This window comes from Pinus tabuliformis, chromosome Q (genome assembly GCF_031772625.1).
Source record: "Pinus tabuliformis cultivar Carrire ecotype Pingquan chromosome Q, CPIR1, whole genome shotgun sequence".
Taxonomy (NCBI): Eukaryota; Viridiplantae; Streptophyta; class Pinopsida; order Pinales; family Pinaceae; genus Pinus; species Pinus tabuliformis.
Window position 1 is genome coordinate 925,743,401 of NC_142296.1, and position 20,645 is coordinate 925,764,045.

The window sequence follows — 20,645 nt, forward strand, 5'->3', positions numbered from 1 at the left end:
TGTTCATCGTGAGATCCACCAAATCTAAATTTGAAGCAAAATCACTCAGTTTCTTCAAATTGGTCACCATAGGTGTAGCCATGGACTTGCAATCCATCACATTAAATCTCCTCAAAATCTAGGCAATGTACTTCCTTTGTCTGAGGAATATCTCATTAGATCTTTGCCACACCTCATGTCCCAAGAAATAATGCATCAAGCCAAAATCCTTCATCTCAAACACTGAGGTCAACTCCCTCTGACACTGAAGCAGAACCATCCAAGCTACGCCCTTTGTCATGTAAGAAGAGTTATTCTACCACTGTTGCTCCCTCTATCACTGAAGCATATTCTTATGTCTTACATGATCCCTTCATAGAAGGCATACTACTCCTAGAGGCATTCTGTCTCTGAGCATCTTGACAATCTCAACCCATGACATCCTCTTGGAAGATTGCCCCTTCCAATCTACCTGACTATATGCTTCCTCGAAACTAGAAGCTCTTCTGATCATCTGGCACGGTCCTGGATGTCCTAACAATCTGTGCAATCCTCCCTCTCAAACATCAATCACTCTTGCTAAGTCTCTACTTGAGCCAAAGAATCTGACCATCTGGCGACTAGAGAAAAAATCTTCTCGTAGTCCACTCCCTCTTTCTGGGAGAACCCTCTTGTCACAAACTTGGCTTGGTACTTCTCGATGTTGCCATCTACTACATGAATCATTTCATTGGCAGTGTATACAATTTTTTCTTTGTGCAAAAACTCCACCCGAGAGGCCATGGAAGAAAATTACTACCAAGCAAAAATACGACAACAAGAGGTTGACTCAAAAAGAGTAAGGATAATAATATTAATCAAGGAAAAAATATGAAGTACTCATCTCTTGATCAAGGAAGAAACTATTGAGGATTGTCAACTCTCTTCTGACAAAACTCAAACACTTGTCACGTGCCTAGAGGCATAATTGTTCACAAACATTACTAAAAGTAGATCCTAAAGGAATAATTCAATTGACTTCTTTTAAGGTGGATGCTCATCATTATCATCATCAACATTTACTATTGATGCATGTTGTTTTTCCTTCGTTCTCTTCTCAGGACATTGGGAGGCATAGTGTCCAAAATTTGTGACAAATGAAGCACTTGACCTTTGACATATCCTTCTTCTTCTCATCCTAAACAAGAGTAGGTCTTCTACCTATATTCTTCTTATCAAACTTTTCAAAGTTCTTTCTTCCTTTTTCGTTCCTTGTATAAGCTACAAGGGCTTGTGTTTCTTCATCCTACGAATTCTACAAGCTATTCCTAGGCAACAACCTGGCCTCCTCTTGAACACAATCAATCCATAGCTTATTGTTGGACATTGGGTTCAGCATTCCCCATGTGTTTCGCAACATGGACTAACTGTCTCTCATGGATCCTAACATTGGTAATTGTAGCAGAGACTAATGCCTGCAGGTTTCAATCTAACAGTAATCGTGATACAAACAAGTGATATCAGAGTGACAAGTCTCGAGTTCGAAAGTCACTCGGCTCGCGCTAGGGGAAGATTGTTGGACATTAGGTTCACTGCTCCCCATGTGTTTCACAACATGGACTATCCGCCTCTCGTGGATCCTAACTCTTGCAATTGTAGTGGAGACTAATGCCTACAGGTTTTGGTCTAACGGCAATCGTGATTCCAACACTTATCAAACGTGGGTAGTTTTTCTCGTGCACAAATTCCCTAAATAAATGGCTCCCATGCGGAAGGAAATACATTTAGAATCACTATACTAAGCTCTATAACATCAATGGTGTCTTTAAAGGCTACAATTTCATCTCTATTGCCATCGGGAGGTATTCCTCTCCCCTACCCTCAACCTACCGCTAACAACAATTCACTACAAAAAGCATTGTTAAGGTACGTTGGGGATATCCTTATATAATCACGGCCAATGGCTTTAGAGATTGCACCGAGTCTATTCACTTTTCGATTTGTGAATATTGTCCAACAGCACTAGTTGTGATTATGTTCATACAATCTGGCTCTATCCAAATCAGTGGGATAGTGTTAATTTTAGGTATTTTCTATGCTAAGAGAAAATTTACTTCAATTTTCCATAGTAGCTCAATATCAATTTCAGATTAGCAATAACATTTATTGTGATAGTAAAATGCAGATAGAACATAAAAGAGTACAGACACACATATATATATTATACCAAGGCTATTTATTGAGTTGTTGTGATATCACTGATATACATTGCAAGGAGGCAGATCTATATAATGTAATATAGTGTCCTCGTCCAAAGTCATTCCTCCGAGAGATCACAAGGATACTGCTCCTTGTCATGTGAGGCTAACATGGATAACAAGAAGATAGATCCATTCCAAGAATGTATGAGTCCAGACTTTTACTCCTTGCTGCGGCTAGGTGTCTTTTGAACTGCATATAGGTTTGTTATAGATAACACCCTTAGGACAACATATAGGCTTCCTTTTGACAACGACTTAAGGTTTCTTATTAGACCTGCTTTTAGGGCACATGGACAACGTTATTGTATATATGTCTCCTCTTTTCTGTTAATAGATCTTTTCACAAGCCTGCAGCTAGGGCACATTCTGACAACAGATTGAGGGGCTCATGGATCATCTTCATAGGGTCTCTTAGACCTGCATTATAGATGCCTTCTCCACTGCGTTAAAGCCTTCTTCACCATGACCGTGTTAAAGTCTAGGGCATCCTTACTTAGGCCAACGATTAGGGCTTCTCCATACTAGCATTAAGCTTCTCTATGGCAGCGTAGAGCTAGGGCATCTTCTTCTTAGGGCAGAGTATACTCTTAGGATTTCTCCTCCCACCAAAACCCAAAGACAAGTGGAGAGGAAGAGATCACAAGAGGTGTGTGTGAAAAATGACTTAAAAGTCCTATTCTATTTATACTAAAACGTTGAGCACAAGTGGGGGAAATTTGGTTGTTGGCCGACCCTGACGAATTGTCCCATAACACAAATAAATTCATATCTCCATGAATACATGTCGAAATCGAATGATGTTTAGAATCTAGATCAATCCTACACCTCTCGACAAGAGGAATCCAAGAAAAATATCAGCTGCCATGAACAAGTAGACCCACATGGAGTTTGGCCCTAGTTGCCAATTTTAACACTCCCACTCAACTAGGGAAAACTCCATCTGCTAATCCATCTGCCAGTCCGTACTATCTCTGCCATCAGTGCCCTGCACTGCTCGGCTTTGCTCTACTCTGTTGAACTATGAAGAAGAAGAAGTGATCGAGAATGTATCATACCATCCTCTACTGACCCGAAGTCAATCCCATATAAAAGAGAGTGTCTTGTATCACCCTTACTGACCTGAAGTCAACTCCAATAAAGAGAGTGTGTCATACCATTCTTACTGATCCGAAATCAGTTCCAAATAAAGAGAGTGTATCATGCCACTCTTACTGATCCGAAATCAGTTCCAAATAAAGAGTGTATCATACCACCCTTACTGACACAAAGTCAGTTCCAAAAGACAGTGATTTATATCAGTCTTACTGACCCAAGGTCAATTCCAATTGATCCCAGATCAATATCATCATAGCATAGGGAGTACGGTAGTAACACGATGTGTCCATCGGTACTACTACGATCCCTATCCTCATTTCCCTATTCATTGGCCAGATGCGAGGAACTTCCCATGAGTCCTAGACTACATGGGTAGGATGTCTCAGCAGGAGAAGGATGAACCACTCATCCTGCCTACATGTCGCCAGGGGTATCCCAGGGGAAGGTTGAACCACTCACCCTGTACACAACAAATCACTAGGGGAAGGCTAAACCACTCACCCTATGACTGTGTCTCAGCAGGAGAACGATGAACCACTCATCCTGCCTACATAGTAGACCACTAGGGGAAGGCTAAACCACTCACCCTATGGTTGCTCATCGCTCCAAGAAGTACCCCCAAGCCCTCGGAGCTCCCAGAGCTTAATGTCCATATCATACAGAACCCTTAGGAGAGAATCTCTCTGCGACTACTAGTCATTCTCGGAACGTCAAGAATTTGACCTTTCCCAAGGGCTTCGATAGAATATCGGCAACCTGCACATCAGTCCCAATGCGATGGAACCTTCCTGCTCCTCGATGTACCATATCCCAGAGAAAGTGGTACCTGATGTCTGTATGCTTGGAGCAATCATAGAACACGGGATTCCTCAATAATCGAATCCCCCTCTGGTTGTCATAGAAGATCATGATGATATCCAATATGTGTCCAAACAGCTCACTAAAGAGCTTCCTCAACCAGGCAGCTTCACACGAGGTCATGCTCATCACTATGTATTCGGCCTCAGTGGTGCTCAAAGCAATCGACTTCTACTTCCTGCTCATCCAAGATATCAAAGCAGAACCCAAAGAGAACCAGCACCACAAGTGCTCTTGCGATCCTCCACACGGCCTGCTTAATAAACATCAGAATAATCATGCAGCTTCACATTTCCGGTAGTGTATCTCAATCCATGAGAGACTGCGCCCTGAAGATATCTCAAATGATTCTTGGCACCAATCTAGTGAGGCTCAACCATATGTGAGCTCAACATGCTAACTGCAAAATATATATCGGGACGGGAGTTCACCAAGAACATCAATGCTAGTATGAGTTTATGAAAATCAGAGGCATTTCCCAAATCAGGTCCGACATCACTACCGCATAACCTTTTAAAGTTAGGCTTCATCGAAGTAGTCACAGGCTTGCAATTCACCATTCCAACTCCGGAATCCAACTCCCTCTTACTTTTCGCAAATGAGAGGGTCTGCACATGTTAGAAAGAGGTCGTCCTCATAAGGTGTCAGTATGAGAGGTCTATCATCCACAACTTTCAAACAATGGTTTGGATCAGCTTCACTCCTAGTGAATCTCAGCTTCATCAGATAGTTGTCAATCCTCTCATACCAAGCTCGGGGTGCTTGCTTTAAATCATAGAGAGCTTTCTTTCACCTGCATACATGAGATTCTCCATACTAGCATTAAGCTTCTTTATGGCAGCGTAGAGCTACGACATCTTCTTCTTAGGGCAGCATATACTCTTAGGATTTCTCCTCGCACCAAAACCCAAAGACAAGTGGAGAGGAAGAGATCACAAGAGGTGTGTGTGACAAATGACTTAAATTCCTCTTCTATTTATACTAAAACGTTAAGCACAAGTGGGGGAAATTTGGTTGCTGGCCAACCTTGACGAATTGTCCCATAACACAAATAAATTCATATCTCCATGAATACATGTCGGAATCGGATGATCTTTAGATCAATCCTACACCCCTCGACGAGAGGAATCCAAGTAAAAATTCAGCTGCCATGAATAAATAGACCCACATGCAGTTTGGCCCTAGCTGCCAATTTTAATAAATAGTCTCCTTATAGTACTATTCTTTGGATGACTTTCTTTGGTTATTTACTCTCAGTTTTTCTGTTGCAGTAGAGCAATTTCTTCAAAAGATATTTTGAATCAGAACAATGAAACTTGAGTGGCCGAAATCCTAAAAGTGGTTAAGCTCCCAAATTAAAGAAACCCCGGAAGTTTTTTAATGTGTCTAAAACCCTGTATGGCCAATTACCGAGATCAGAAAATGAAGCTCTGATACCAAATATGATGAACCCATTTGATTCATCATAGAAATTCAAAATATTTGGAACAGTAAAAAAAATCTACAAGGACAATAAATAATATATAAAAAAGTATGAGATTTAATATGAATGATTCATCATAGAAATTCAAAATATTTGGAACAGTAAAAAAAATCTACAAGGACAATAAATAATATATAAAAAAGTATGAGATTTAATATGAATGGGATAGAATGATAGAATACAATGAGAGTCCCATTATAAATACATAGGCAAGGGTGCCTTTTGACTAAGAAACGTCTCCTTTTTATTGATTTCTGTAGCATCGGGAGGTATTCCCGCATGCCTAAGTCAGTCTTCAAGAAACATCAAAAAAAATATGTTTTGGGGCATCAAGTCGGCCCAACCATACAAAAGGTAGTGTCCCTTGGGTTAATTCACCCTCATTCGACTAGTATATATACATGATGTGACAATTCATTTTCAACACACCAATGAAGAGCAATGAAAGACAATTTCTCTTGAGAGAGAACAACAAAAGGAGCCGTAGTATTGAGGAGGGAAGCTGCAGCCAAGGAGCAGCTGTTTAGAGTTCTTTTTGTGGTTATAAAAAGCTGAGGTAGAGTCTGTTTGGGGGGGTCGTAGGCTGCAGGAGCCACAGGGTCTGTCACAGGTCTTAAAGAAGACAGGCCGAGACCTGTTGGATGCTGAAGGTTTGACTGGTATTTTTAACTTGAAAATTGGCACAGATCTCTAGAAAATTGGATTTGTAAACCTTGTTGAAGAACAATTTATCCTTAAGAAAATTTGTTGGGTTTTCTCCCAAGGTTGGGTTTCCCAAGGTAAAAATATTGTCTCTATTGTGCATGGCTGTCTTTCTATGATCTTCACTGTTTCCGTTGTATTTACGGTTGATATTTTCTGTGTAAAATTGTTCAATGATGTCAGTGGCATGAGATAAATTGATTGAAGATCACTAGGTAGTAATTATCAGATCAGAAAATTGTTTTCTACTCATCCTGTAAGAAATCTCGACACTTTTGATGAGACACATCTTTTCATTAGTTAATTATTTATTAATATTTATTTCATATATTTATATTTGTTACACCTAATGATCTATATATTTATTATTTTTATTATTAGTAGTATTAATAACATTAGTATTAGTACTACTATGTTTATCGCAGCCACAATTTTTACAATGGTGAACTCTGGGCAGTATATAGCAGTGTCACAAAATGTATGAACTAGGCAACAATTAGTCGTTGGCCCTATTCAATATCTTCAAACTTCACTATTCTTTGTAATATTTATTGAAATGCCCTGGTGATTTTTCTCTTGCATTTATAATCCTCTATATTATTATGTCGCTTGAACCCATACCTGGCAACAAAATAATCTTTCTTCAACGGAATTTCTAACCCTTCAGTGGCCACATGACAAATTGTGGTCATGGAACAAGAACCAGAGAAACTTTGATAACTGTGTGGCCAAAGGTCAAAATCACTGCACTACAAGGTGCCCTGATATCAATGCAATGAACACTAGTTCGTGTACAAAATATCCAACATAAGAAGGAAAACTAGTTGAAATCAATGTTTTAAAACTCCGACTCGGCCGAGGGTCGACTCCGACTCAGTATCGACTCGGTCAGCTCGATTTCAATGACTCAGTCATTGTAAAAAAATACATTAAATATTTTTTTCTTTTAAAAAAACATAATTTTAAAGATTTTCATTTATGTTTCCAAACACACAGCATTAAAATATAGATAGAAGACAACATATGATCAAAGTAGGCTCATGAATATATCCATTATATCAAAATGGCACCCAGTGCACTGTCCAATACATACATGATGATGATATAGAGATCAAAACAAAAACACAAAACCAAGGAGGCTAGAAATGGCGTTATCCTCCAAAATAGATTGAGTCATCAAAGAACTAATACAAGGGTTCAAGAGTGTTCCTCACTCCAAGAAAGTCCCAAAGTGCATGTGTACATCCTCAAAAGGTGCATCCTACACCATGATGTCATCTAGGAGAGACCCTATGTCACCCTTTTCAAGCATGTGAGTGACATGGCACCCCTAAGGGTAAGCGTTGGCATCAAAGAGGGATGTGCTAGCCCTCCTAAGTCATCTCAATGATAACCATCCTCATTTGTGCTTTGGAAGAAGGCACCATCCACCAAAATAAGGTCAAGGCCAGCTAGGGGGCATCTTCAGTCCATTTGGGCATATCATCAAATAGTCCAACGTCCAAGCTTTTAAGTTTAGTGTTTTAGCATTTCGAGGCTCATCAAGGGGTGTAGCATCACGTGGAATCAACTCAAGGCTCGATGCTCATCTTTGGAAGGCCAAGGTTGGGGCCACAAAGTTAGGTTTGCTTTAAGAAAGGGGCAAAGAACTATTGGAAGGTTTTGAAGAAGAATGAAGCTATCCCTTAAGGAATCTCTACTACATATGTGATACCACCTAAACAAACCACTCAAGATCAAGCGAGATAAACTTAGTTAGAGACAAAAAACCATTAAAGTATCATCGTGAAAACCTTGGAGTCCCCCAAAAGCAAAAAAATTAAAAAAAAATCGTTCTTTTTTAATTCACGGGCCGCTGTCATCCAACCCGGACAAGTAGGCTTGGACTCGGCCGAGCCAGCTGGGTTATTACCGAGCCAGCCAAGTTGTTAGACAACTTGACCAGCTCAGTAATAACCTGGCCGGCCGAACTAGTTCACTGGCCAAGTTGACCCGATGAGGCCTTGACTCGGACCAACTCGGCCTAATTGGTTCCGAGCCGGCAGAATCTTAAAACACTGGTTGAAATCCATATAGGATCATGAACAAACTAATTGATACAATGACCCTCGTGACAGTATACTTACGTGCACTAACTAGTCACAAAGGTGAAGGATTGTGAACTTTGACATACATTTATTATTATTACTACTCTTATTGTTATTATTATGTAATGAAATAATGTATTTTGTATTCATTAGAACCTACTTGGATATGACTTCCATCTTTACCTCTCAAAATCATTTGAAATTTCACCTTGTTCTCTCCACTCACTAACTATGCACACCCTCAAGGCTCAAACAAGGCTTTGATAGCACATTTAATTTATAAAAGAAACAAAGTGATGATTTTAGATAAAAGCACTCTTTGATTCATATGTTCATAATCCTGAATCACATGCATCAAGGAGATGACATCTCATACTCAAATGGTTACTGCAATGGTTGTCCTAACTGTCAACCAAGCATTGATATTTAGCACTACTTCATTATCCTAATTCATTATATTAATGTAACTGGTGTTTCAAATATTCTTCATATTCTCTCCAAATTTTTTAGGTTGTAAATTTTTCCAAGTTTATGCTTGCCAAAATTTTCCAATATCTCCGATAAGTTTCTTTCCAGACCCTTGATGATATCTTCCCTGAAATGATATTCATGCTAACACGTTATTATATATGTAGCTTTATAACCTGATGCCCAGACCATGACACTAAAAATGTTCACTGTCTAACAAATAGAAGAAATACATTAGTAAGGTGGAGCTACTATCAAGATGCATAGCATTGAACATTCTGTAATATTGTAGTGTGATGATGAAAAAGACTTGAATCTAAAATCAATAATCGGTGGAATTATGTATCATAACTATTTTTATGTGTCATCTTTAAAGCAGTCGCTGAAGCTTGACTAGCCTTGCCCAGCATTGAAAAGACAAAAAGCCTGAGAGTATTCCATTAGATTCATCAGATCTCTGGTAGCATCAGAAAGACACAAATTCTTGGTATAGATGATTAAATTTTACATAATGTGGAAAAATGTTTATCTTTGAGCCATCCTTCTTGAGTTTTCAGATGAAGTCACTCAACTATTAACAGAGAAATATAAATGATGCTAATGTCTATACATTTATATTAAAACATAAAATTCCACATGATAGAGAAAAACTATTCTTGTGAAAAAAAAAAAATGGAAATTTGAATATAATAAATGAGAAAATAAAGAATAATAAATCTCAATATGACAACTAACTTCTTCTGCACTTACCTCAAAAAAATGTACTCTGCATCATTATCAAACATGAACAAACAAAAACATAAACAACCTGTCAGGTGCTAATATTGAATAGTTAGAAAAAAATATTAACAGCTTCATTTCAACTCTGTTCACCCAGGTTGCCATAGGCACTATGAAACTATGTAGGGGTGACTTAAAAACATAAATCTACAAAGCAATATGTCATGCCTATTCAGTAAGCAGTAACTACATACCTATTCACTGGATTCTCCATTCCCCGGGTCAGATCAATTTTGGTGTTGCAGACAACAACATCTTCCTCCTTAAGAGTTATTCCAGATATTTTCTGTTAGACATTAGAAAACATGTTAGGACACAACCTCTGCTGAAACCTCTCAGTAATTTGAATTTTGAACACAATAATGTCGCTTATGCAACTTATTACTACAAAGAAAAGCAAACATGGGCAATGCCTAGTGCATATAAACAAAAGAAGACAGAGTCAGACCTGTGAACAAACAATATCTTGGGGAGTGACTGCCTTGAAATGTTCTAATTGCTCATGTGGAACAGAATACTCATTGCAGAACTGCCATCAAAAACAGTCAACTGTATCAAAACAAACGGTAATGCAGAAGAATTTCAAACAAGGATTAATGTTGAAACACAAAAATGCAGAAAACCACAACTTCAAATGCATGCAATCCTATTTAAATAAGCCTGCCTACAAAGTTCCCTCCAACTTAAGTAATAATATCCATATCAAATAAAGAAATCTTAGGGTAAAACTTCAAATGAAATGAAGGAGAAAATTTATTTTGAACAAATAATAAATTTCTGAATTAAAGATTCCCTTGTATTAATATAAACAATTTGCACAGAATTTTAATACAAAAGACAAAAAAAAAAATTGCCCTCTGAAGCAGCCTCAACAAGCACAAGCAAAAACTAAAACAAATATAAAGAAACACAGGATGCTTTAAGCCACAATCATACAACCACTAGCTGAAAGTCCATAGTCCATAGAATCAATAAAAAAACAAACAAAGGGCTGCATCCCAGAATTAAAACACTGCGAAGTAATCATGCCAGCATCAAGAGACGGTGATAGTCATGATCATACAGGACAGTACCCCAACCAATAAATGGGGAATCAACATCTGTCCAATGTACATGTTCCTAACCATCAACAGGAGGCTCCAAGGGATTTGGCCATTCAAAGATAGCTAGAGCCAAAATTGGGAAGCATTTGTCAGTGCACACTGGCCCCTTGTGCTCATGTCTCTCACGCACCTATCCATTGGCCTCATGGCCAGGCCTAGTGATGCCTCCATGGAAACCTATTGATGTGGTTTCTCTTACCCACCAAAAGTGGGTGACCCCCAGGAGAAACTTTTCTCCTATTCATCTCTTCCAGCCGGCAACCAGCAGCCCCTGAATGCCACCTTTTAGCCGATGTCATGTGCCACTCATATCTTTGCCACCTGCATTAGTAATAACTAATATGTACCCTTGACCATTTGTCAGGATCACATGTCGGAAGGTGGGTTTCTGATCAAAAAGTACTTTATTCATTTTGCATTTGGGTGCTTACGCTTGTTTGTATCTTGGGCATTTTGGCACAAACTATGGCATGACTTGGAAGAGAGAAGGGTCTTGGCCATAGTCTTGTTCTGTAATGTCCCAAACGAAATAAATTTGGAACAACCCCTTCACATAAAATTTCTACTCATACACAGAAGAATGCCATGTAAAATATAACATATAAAATGCATGCAATTTGATAATACGATAAGCAGAAACAATCTCAGCTTTATTATAATATAAGAACTAGGGTTTTACATGCTGGAAAAATAGATGAGATAGCTGCCTCCCAAAACAAACTGAAAAACAATACACTGCAACCTGTGAACCCTGAATGGATGCACCAAGGGAAGATATGGGTGCTCGCCCACTCTCACTGAATCACCCGAGGGTTTCCGTCCTGAGGCTACTGCTGAAGTAGAGAACCAAATTCTCAAACCTCTCCACAAGAAGAAATCCCAAATCCAAGTTGTCCTCCAATGGCCTCCTCCTCCTCCTCTTTTATAAATCTGATGGACCCCTCTAGAATCTTCTATTTTATTATTATTTAATCATGGAGCATTTTTCCCTCTTTTATTTTAATTAAAATATTTTTTTTAATGCGAGAAAAGGGTAAATTGGCCACCATGTCTCCTCAGGGAACTGAAACTCTCATCCAAAAGTCCCATCCTGTAGATCTTCTATTTCAGTTCAACGAGCTATGACACTAAGGTGTTCCATCAATTAATCTCCCTAGAATGCCACCTCAAGCATAATGAATTAAGTTATGCCCAATAATAATGTTGATTTTTGAAAGTTGTCGGAATGCAACGGAACAAAAGGCAAATTGTGCTAATGATGGAATATGCCAAGCGAATGCCATCAAATCCCATAAAAACTCCTCAAAACTCCATCGGGACCCCTGATGACATAAACCTGCTCCACTGACCTAGGCATCCCCTGTCCTGGAAATCCGACTTGGCTGTACTATGAAGAAGAATAAAAATGGGGACATGACAATCCTCCCGCCCCAAGATTGCTTGCCCTCAAGCAATCCAAATCTGTGGACCAATCTGGTGGCCCAACGCCACTGAGACCCAATGCCCGGATCCCATACGAACCACTGGTCCATGTCATGTCTCCAAGCTATCGAAACATGATTGGATCCTCCAATACCTAGATCCCATGTCCATCTCTGACTCAACCTGCTGCTAGTAGATCCACCTGGATCCCAATGCCACCAAGAAGGAGCATTAATGCTACATGGCTCCTGCTATGTTGTAGCTCCGGCTGTGAATGTTGCCCTACCAACTATGTACCAGCTCATCACCTCTCTCCAATCCAATCCTTGGCATACCCCAAGGTCAGTCTCACCATATTGACACTGCGTTGAGATACTGATGAGTGGCCAACCCACATTCTGCTGCCGACTCGAGCATGTAATATCCCCCACCTCTAAGGGCTCTTGCAATACAATGCCTCTGACTAAAAATGATACTCCATCAGTGGGGTATCAGCTCATGATCTCTCACCAATCCAATGCATGGACTCTTGTGCAAGGAATACATTTGTTATGCTAATACTGGTCCACGCTCAACTCTTGATGCTCTACCTGGACAATCAAAACATGTCCAAGAAATCCTACCTCTCTCCCTCTAATGGGAAAAAGTGGGCAAACTGTGCTGCAAGCCCTGTCTATGAACTCCTGGAGAGGGTTGCTGCCTGAATATGTTGTAGCTTTGCTCGCTGCCACTAAGTCTGTTTGCACCTCATCAATGGGTAGACCCAAAGATGGATGCACTGCCACCTCCAATAACTCCTGCCATCTACTAGCCTCCTACAAGACTACCCTGTCAATCTCCAACATCTCCTGGGACAAGTGTCTGCAAATAATGCCTCCCTGGAGGTTGCCTGCGCATTTGTCTGGTCCACTCCAATGGTTGGCCCCAAGAATGTTTGCTCATCCTACATCATGGGCTCAACATGAGCCACTAGCTGACTCTCCAAAACCGGACCATCCCACACACTGTGTGTATCATCTGTCTCATGCTCCTCTATGTGCTCCCTACGTTGAATCATCAGTCGCTCATCTACTCCTGGATCTCCTCTTTTCATGGGAACAATCGGCTTCTCATCATACTCTACCAAACATGGATGCATATCTGTGCTACTGTCATCAATTCTATGTGACTACTCGTGCTCCTCAGAGGTTTCATCATATGAACCCATGGACTCGTCCAATGAAGAATCCTTACCCTAAAAGTCAGAAGGAATCTTCTCCTGCTCTACCTTTGTCACCTCCTCAGCGTCACCGAAACATGAGTGGTCAGGTCCCCAAGGTCCTTTGCAGATGAAGCAAAGTCCCTTCCTCCTCATCTCATTCTTGTTGCATGAGCCCCCAAACCTGAGTTGCTCCTCCCTGGTCAACTATCTCCTGAACAGCCCAATGTTCTACTCAACCAACCTCTCAACTAGGTCATAAGCAGCAAGTGAGACCAACTGTTTTCTCCTCCAAACGAACAGCAATCGAGACTGCAACTCCCGGCAAATGGCATCACAACCTCTCATACACAATGACAGGATGGACTACGTGTGTGTTATGATTGTGTCAGGATGATGTTTCCTAATGCTGAAGAAGCATTGGAACATCTGTAGGGTCAAATCGTCACATTCCAGATCAAACAAGATCTCATAAGTCCTAGTCATGGCCATGCCTCCTAAAATATCAAGCTTCTTCCCAAAGGTAGAGCCTACACTGTTGTCCAAGTCCTGGAAAGTTTCTACTATCAATTTGAAAACTCTTCTCATCACATCATCATTGTAAAGAGCTATAGGGGCGGCTAGTCCTGAACAGCCCAATGTTCTGCTAAACCAACCTCTCAACTAGGTCATAAGCAGCAGGTGAGACCAACTGTTTTCTCCTCCAAACGAACAGCAATCGAGACTGCAACTCCCGGCAAATGGCATCACGACCTCTCATACACGATGACAGGATGGACTACATGTGTGTTATGATTGTGTCAAGATGATGTTTCCTAATGCTAAAGAAGCATTTGAACATCTGTAGGGTCAAATCGTCACATTCCAGATCAAACAAGATCTCATAAGTCCTAGTCATAGCCATGCCTCCTAGAATATCAAGCTTCTTCCCAAAGGTAGAGCCTGCACTGTTGTCCAAGTCCTGGAAAGTTTCTACTATCAATTTGCAAACTCCTCATCACATCATCATTGTAAGCAACTATAGGGGCGGTTAGTCTCATGATGTTACTGAGACAAGATGCAATTGGAAGTCTGACCCCTTCACAAGGTTCCTCCAAGAATGTTTGTATGAGAGCAAGCATCACTGGTTTTAGAGCCCAAATTAATTTATTTCCTTTTAACTGGCTCAATTTGGAAAGGAGGACATCTAGTTCATCAAATTTGAAGAGAACTTTCCATGCGTCCCTCATATGTTTCAAATCAGTCCCAAGTGCAAAGATTTTGTGCCCTATCCCATGTTTTTCCTGCAAAATTTTTGGCTACTCTTGCCACAGAATAGCATGTATCTCCTTTGAAAAAGGTCTGTTGTTGGTTGTTGCTGAGTTATGAAGGGCTTTCATTAAGGTTTCATCCATGTTTAGCTTACAACACAATGTCACTGTAACTTTTTAGTTGTTTGTTTCTCCTGGGGACATTTTGTCAAACAGTCAAAGTGCACACTGATGTAGGTAAAATTGTTCTTATTTTGGTTATAATGCTGCTACATATTTAGGAGAAATATATAACACTAAAAGCCATACATTACTTCACTTAAAAGAGAAATAATAGTGACACAATGAAATAGATGAACCTGGTATAACATTTTCCTTCAATAAGACGTTCAACCTTCTATATAGCGCTGCAATCAATGTTTCCAAAAAGTCGACCCCTTGCTCTGTGTCTTTCAGCCTTTGTTACAGTCACGAACTCGTCCCAAGACTCCCCCAACAAATCTGAAATAGCATAATTCTGATAAATGAGGTACACACAGAGGAAAGGGGTATAAAAGCTCACACGTCCAGTAATGAATGGCTGGCTTGTTTAGAATTGATAGCAGCCTTCAACACTGAGATATATCCCACACAGCCACAAGGAAACTCGTGCTTGGTCTTCTTCAAAGGGTGCACTGTAATGTTCCGAAGCAAATTCCTGCAAATTTCTCCTTGATTCCAAATCTTTCTTAAACTCCTTTCTACAAATAGTTAGTGTGCAACCTTTGACAAAGGAAAATTCAGAGAACACCTTCCGCTGTTAACCATGCAAACAACCATGTTTTTTTTCTTATTTCAAGAGCAAACAAGAATATTTCTTAGGCAATAAGCTGAGATTTTATCGAGACTGATCCACCATGATTACAAGTCAGAATCAGGGTTTTGCTTTAGATGACAAGAGGACAATTGATTTCATGATTCTACTGAAGTTATAATGCCTGGACATAACATCTCAGCACATATTTGACCCCTGGAAAATAAACCTTAGCCTCCAACAAAGAGTGGGCTTATTTTGGAAATGAATGTTATGCTCAGAAAATGCAGAGATTTAACCTCAGGAGTTCAATATACCAGTAAGACAACTTCAACCTTTTTCACTGACTGGAACTCGGCCTCTGCTGATATCGATTAACCAAGGGAAATTGCAACCCTCTGGAGTAATGTTCTGATATTAACATGACAAATATTTGGGCCCACCAAATAAACTTTCGTTCCACAAAATAATTTGGCCTACCAAATAATCCTTTGCTCCACAAAATAATTTGACCCACTAAATAATCTTCGCTCCACCAAATAATTTCATCCACTAAATAAATCCTCGGCTCCACAAAATAATTTGGCCCACTATATGGATTTATCCAAAGTTAATATCCATTCATGTGTAGCACGTCCCAGCACTAGGTGAAATCATAGGCTGCCCAGCTGTGAAGTAATAGCCCAGATTTCAAAATATGACCCCAACGTCCAGTCAATGGGCCAGAGATGAGGTGAACAGCGTACCCTTCTTCACTATTTGACCACTCCAGCTTACACAGATAACCATTAACAGGCTAAGTGCTGTGAAATATTATCAGACAGCCCAGAAGGGGGATTTTGTGGCCTCTGAAGACAGCCACTAACTCTGCGCAGGAGTTGCTACTCCCAAACAATATGTACAGCCAACAACAATATACCAGACAGCTCGTTTCTAGGTTTCTACGTGCACTAACCCATCACACTGCTTCAGTGACATTTCTCACACACAAAATTCATCCCAATCGAGCCTCTATGCTGTCACGTTTCTGTTGCTTCCCACTCTACCTGGCCCGTGTTCACACTGGTAATTTTGTGCATGCAGCAATGCTGGAGGGAAAAATGCAACGATCGTAGAAGGGCTTTCATCCAATCGCGAAAATTCCCGCTCCTTCGATGTTGGTTTGATTACGCTCCTGCCATTTTTTTTCAGAGAGAAAATCCATATATGGCCGCAGCCTTCAGGATTACAATATGGCCGAAGCCAATCAGAATACGGCCGAAGCCGGGAAGAAAGCAGCCGAAGCCGGGCAGATCCATATATGGCCGCAGCCTTCATGATTACAATATGGCCGAAGCCAGTCAGAATACGGCCGAAGCCGGGAAGAAAGCGGCCGAAGCCGGGCAGAATGTGGCCGAAGCCGGCAGATGCGGCAGAGCCGTCACAAATCCGAAGGGGAAACCTCCACAGGGTTTGAACTCGGCTGGGGGGAGCGAAAGCCATCCGCCCCAGCCGTCTAATCATGCACGCTGGGTGCATTACGCTCCTGCCATCTGAATTCAATTGATATGAAATAACTTCTGGAAAGGAATACGGTCACGCTGAAACAACAATTTCGCCATGTGCCCAATCGATTTTGGTTTTGGAAAGGTAACGGACGCTCTAACCTTTGCAAATCTTAGACGGCAATCAAATTAAACCATAATAAACTTTAGAATTTGCCCTTTCAATGTTTATTTAACTCCGCGTATTTCCAAAATAAAGGGTCAGCCAATAAAAAATCAGCTCTTTATAATGTTTACGGCCCACTCAAAAAATTTAATACGTCCCTTTAAAATAACACTGCATCCTTTATAACATATAAAGTTTGGCCCTTGAACATAATATTTGGGCTTTTTAAATATACGGTCTCCTTTTAATTTTGGCCAAAAAAACAACTTCCCTCTACATAATGAGGAACCTTTGAATAATTAGAAAAATGTCTTTGGGAAGTTTTGTGTGACCCTAGTCTAGATCCAATAATGCATGCAAGAAATCATAAACCCTCAATCTTCCTCTGAAGCTGATCTGCGATTAAACGATGCACATCTCTGATACCACCGTAATGTCCCTAACGAAATAAATTTGGAACAACCCCTTCACATAAAATTTTTACTCATACATAGAAGAATTCCATGTAAAATATAACATATAAAATGCATGCAATTTGATAATAACATAAGCATAAACAATCTCAGCGTTATTATAATATGAGAACTGAGGTTTTACACGTTGGAAAATAGTTGAGATAAGTGCCCTCAACAAATCTACAATAAATTATAATGCCACAATGGACCCCCCAAAACAAACTGAAAAACAATACACTACAACCTGTGAATCCTGAATGGATCCACCAGGGGAAGAGATGGGTGCTCGTCCACTCTCATTGAATCACCTGAGGGTTTCTGTCCTCAGGTTACTATTGAAGTAAAAAACCACGTTCTCAAACCTCTTCACAAGAAGAAATCTCAAATCCAAGTTGTCCTCCAATGGCCTCCTCCTCCTCTTTTATAGATCTCATAGACCCCTTAGAATCTTCTATTTTATTATTATTTTAATCATGGAGCACTTTTCCCTTTTTTATTTTAATTAAAATATACTTTTTAATGCGAGAAAAGGTAAATTGGCCACCATGTCTCCTCAGGACACTGAAACTCTCATCCAAAAGTCCCATCATGTAGATCTTCTCATTCTGGTTCCAACGAGCCATTACACTGAGGTGTTCCATCAATTAATCTCCCTGGAATGCCACCTCGAGCATAATTAAGTTATGCCCAATAATAATGTTGATTTTTAAAAGTTGTCAATATGCAACAAAACGAAAGGGAAACTATGTTGATGATAGAATATGCCAAGCAAATGCCATCAAATCCCATAAAGACTCCACAAAACTCCATCGATATCCCTAATGACATAAACCTGCTCCACTAACTTGGGCATCCCTTCTCCTGGAAATCCAACCTAGTTGTACTATGAAAAAGAATAAAAATGGGGACATGACATGTTCCCTCACCTTAAATGGGGGGTTAATTTTCTATCCTAGTCCAGCGTGACTGCCCCTAATGGCCTGTCGCTTTAGGAAGAGGCACTACTTGGGAATCCATGATCGAGATAGTGTGTTTCAACTATCCCCCTTCATACTTATCACTCCCCTCCGTATATTACGAGTCCTTATTCCAGCTCCCTTCTCTAGGTTCACTTCATCATGGGTCCACTGGGATTTAGCGCACCCCCTCCTCTTTTCCACATATCTGGGCCAGGCCAGGGAATTTTGCCCCGGGAGGTTGATGCAGCTAAAAGAGAAGGAAAGAGGATATCATGGCCAGAAGCAAGAAACAAAAGAAAGAAAATTTCAAAATGCAAAAGATAGTTGAACATTAACATTAGCGCGTGGACAAAAGCCAAGCTTGAGTTCTATTCCTTACCATTATGGCCATCCCCTAGTTCCTGGGGCTAATGTTGCCCTACCACATCATGGGAAAGAACCCTTGCATGTTCCAACCCCTGGTAAGCGATGAACTTCCCCACTACTAAGGGGGTAACCACGGCTACACATCATTCAAAGCATGCTCTCATTCCCTAGAGCTTCGAGCAGTGATATGATTCATGAAGAAAAAGCAAGAAAAAGGAAAAGGCAATAAGAGGGGTGGGAAAACAAAGGTCGGGGTAACTCATGCATCCACGATTGCTCCCTCCTCACATTTGTACGCCCAGAATGTGGAATTCCTCATCATTGCTACCCCTTTGACCATAGCATTTCACCCTGAGACCCTTCTCCCCTCTGTTCCATCATTATTCACATGACACCTATCGATTGAAAGGAGGACCGAGGACATGTCACTTCCCTTTTGGGATGGAAATGCTTAATAGGGTCATCTATTAGCCACTCCTACCTAGTGAGGTAACACCATTATGTGACTACGACCCCGATTTTGGAAAATGAACCTTGTATGAAGTGTCATATTGCCCATTACTCGCAAGTTTGCTTCAGTTAGATGCGAAAATGATTAAATGTACCTGATGATATAAGTTGCAACATTGGATAGTGTGTGTGATCGGCAGGTGGTTTCATTATGGGTTGGGCAACTTAACTGGGGCCCAAGTGCACCAGAGGATTATATTGACACCCACAGGTGTTGCGTTGAGAGCCATGGTGTTGGAAATTCAATTACAATGATCAATTTCTAATCATGATAATTAATGTGACTGTTACATATGTTCTTCATTTTGCATTTACTTCATTTAATTAGGTCATCAAGCAATTATGCAAGCACAATGCACAAAAAGACAAGAGACACCAGAAATTAGCCCCGTGGCCAAAGGAAAACCCAGCGATCCTTTCCTTATAAAAACTTTTGTAAACAGGAGAAATCCAAGTCATAAACAAGCTACCTAGTAATAGCATGACAACTAATCCCTCAAATGCCAAGTCATCTCTCCATGAAAACATTGGTCCACCAGAGTGTTGCCACAAGTCTGTCCAAGATATGTTTCTTGTCTCACCTTAAACTGCCTCAAAAATTCCGCATGGCTTGCATCAAAAACTTCATATGAACTGCCACAGATAGCTAAGATACCACAGGAACATAGTGTTACAGATAGCTCAGATGTCTTAGGAACATAGTGCCACAAATAACTCAAATGTTGCAGGAACATAGTGCCACAAATAACTCAAATGCTTTAGGAACATAGTGCTACAAATAGCTCGAATGCTTTAGGTGATTATGCCTTGAATAACTTACATTCAACAGAAGATAGGTGCCTTAGAAATAGTGTATGAGCTGCCTCAGAAATGTCCTTGATTCTACCTCAGATACGAGCTTTGGAGGAGGACAAATTGGTGTATAAGTAGCCTTCTTGTCCATGTGAAAGGGTGCCTCTTTTGAGCAGGCCGACTTGACATCTAGAGGATCGACTTGGCAAATGGGGTATTGACTAAAACACACACACAAAAAATCATTTTCTATCCACAACTGAGCTAATTCAAGCTTAATGAAAGGCATGAAGAGGTTGTCCTAGCTCTGGAGAATAGTGGGAGATTTAAGGGGATGTTGAATTCTAGGAATAATGATAAGGAAGCCTCATCAGGCTCTAACCTAAATCCCCCAAGGAAAAGGATCTTCCTAAAGGGGAGCCAAAGCACAAAAGTAAGGACATGGAAGTGGAATT

The 20,645-nt window shown here is 40.4% G+C and overlaps 1 protein-coding gene across 3 annotated transcripts in view; it reads right to left on the bottom strand.

Annotated features, from left to right (window-relative positions):
* LOC149222493 (uncharacterized) overlaps positions 1-20,645 on the bottom strand; it is a 297,411-nt gene that overhangs the window by 46,503 nt on the left and 230,263 nt on the right. For all 3 annotated transcript variants that reach the window (XM_089385462.1, XM_089385461.1, XM_089385463.1), the window contains exons 15-17: positions 10,141-10,221; positions 9,887-9,978; positions 9,663-9,678 (exon numbers count right to left, since the gene is read on the bottom strand). In XM_089385462.1, coding sequence (XP_089241588.1) covers positions 9,663-9,678; positions 9,887-9,978; positions 10,141-10,221 — 189 coding nt within the window. The remainder of the gene's footprint in view (positions 1-9,662; positions 9,679-9,886; positions 9,979-10,140; positions 10,222-20,645) is intronic.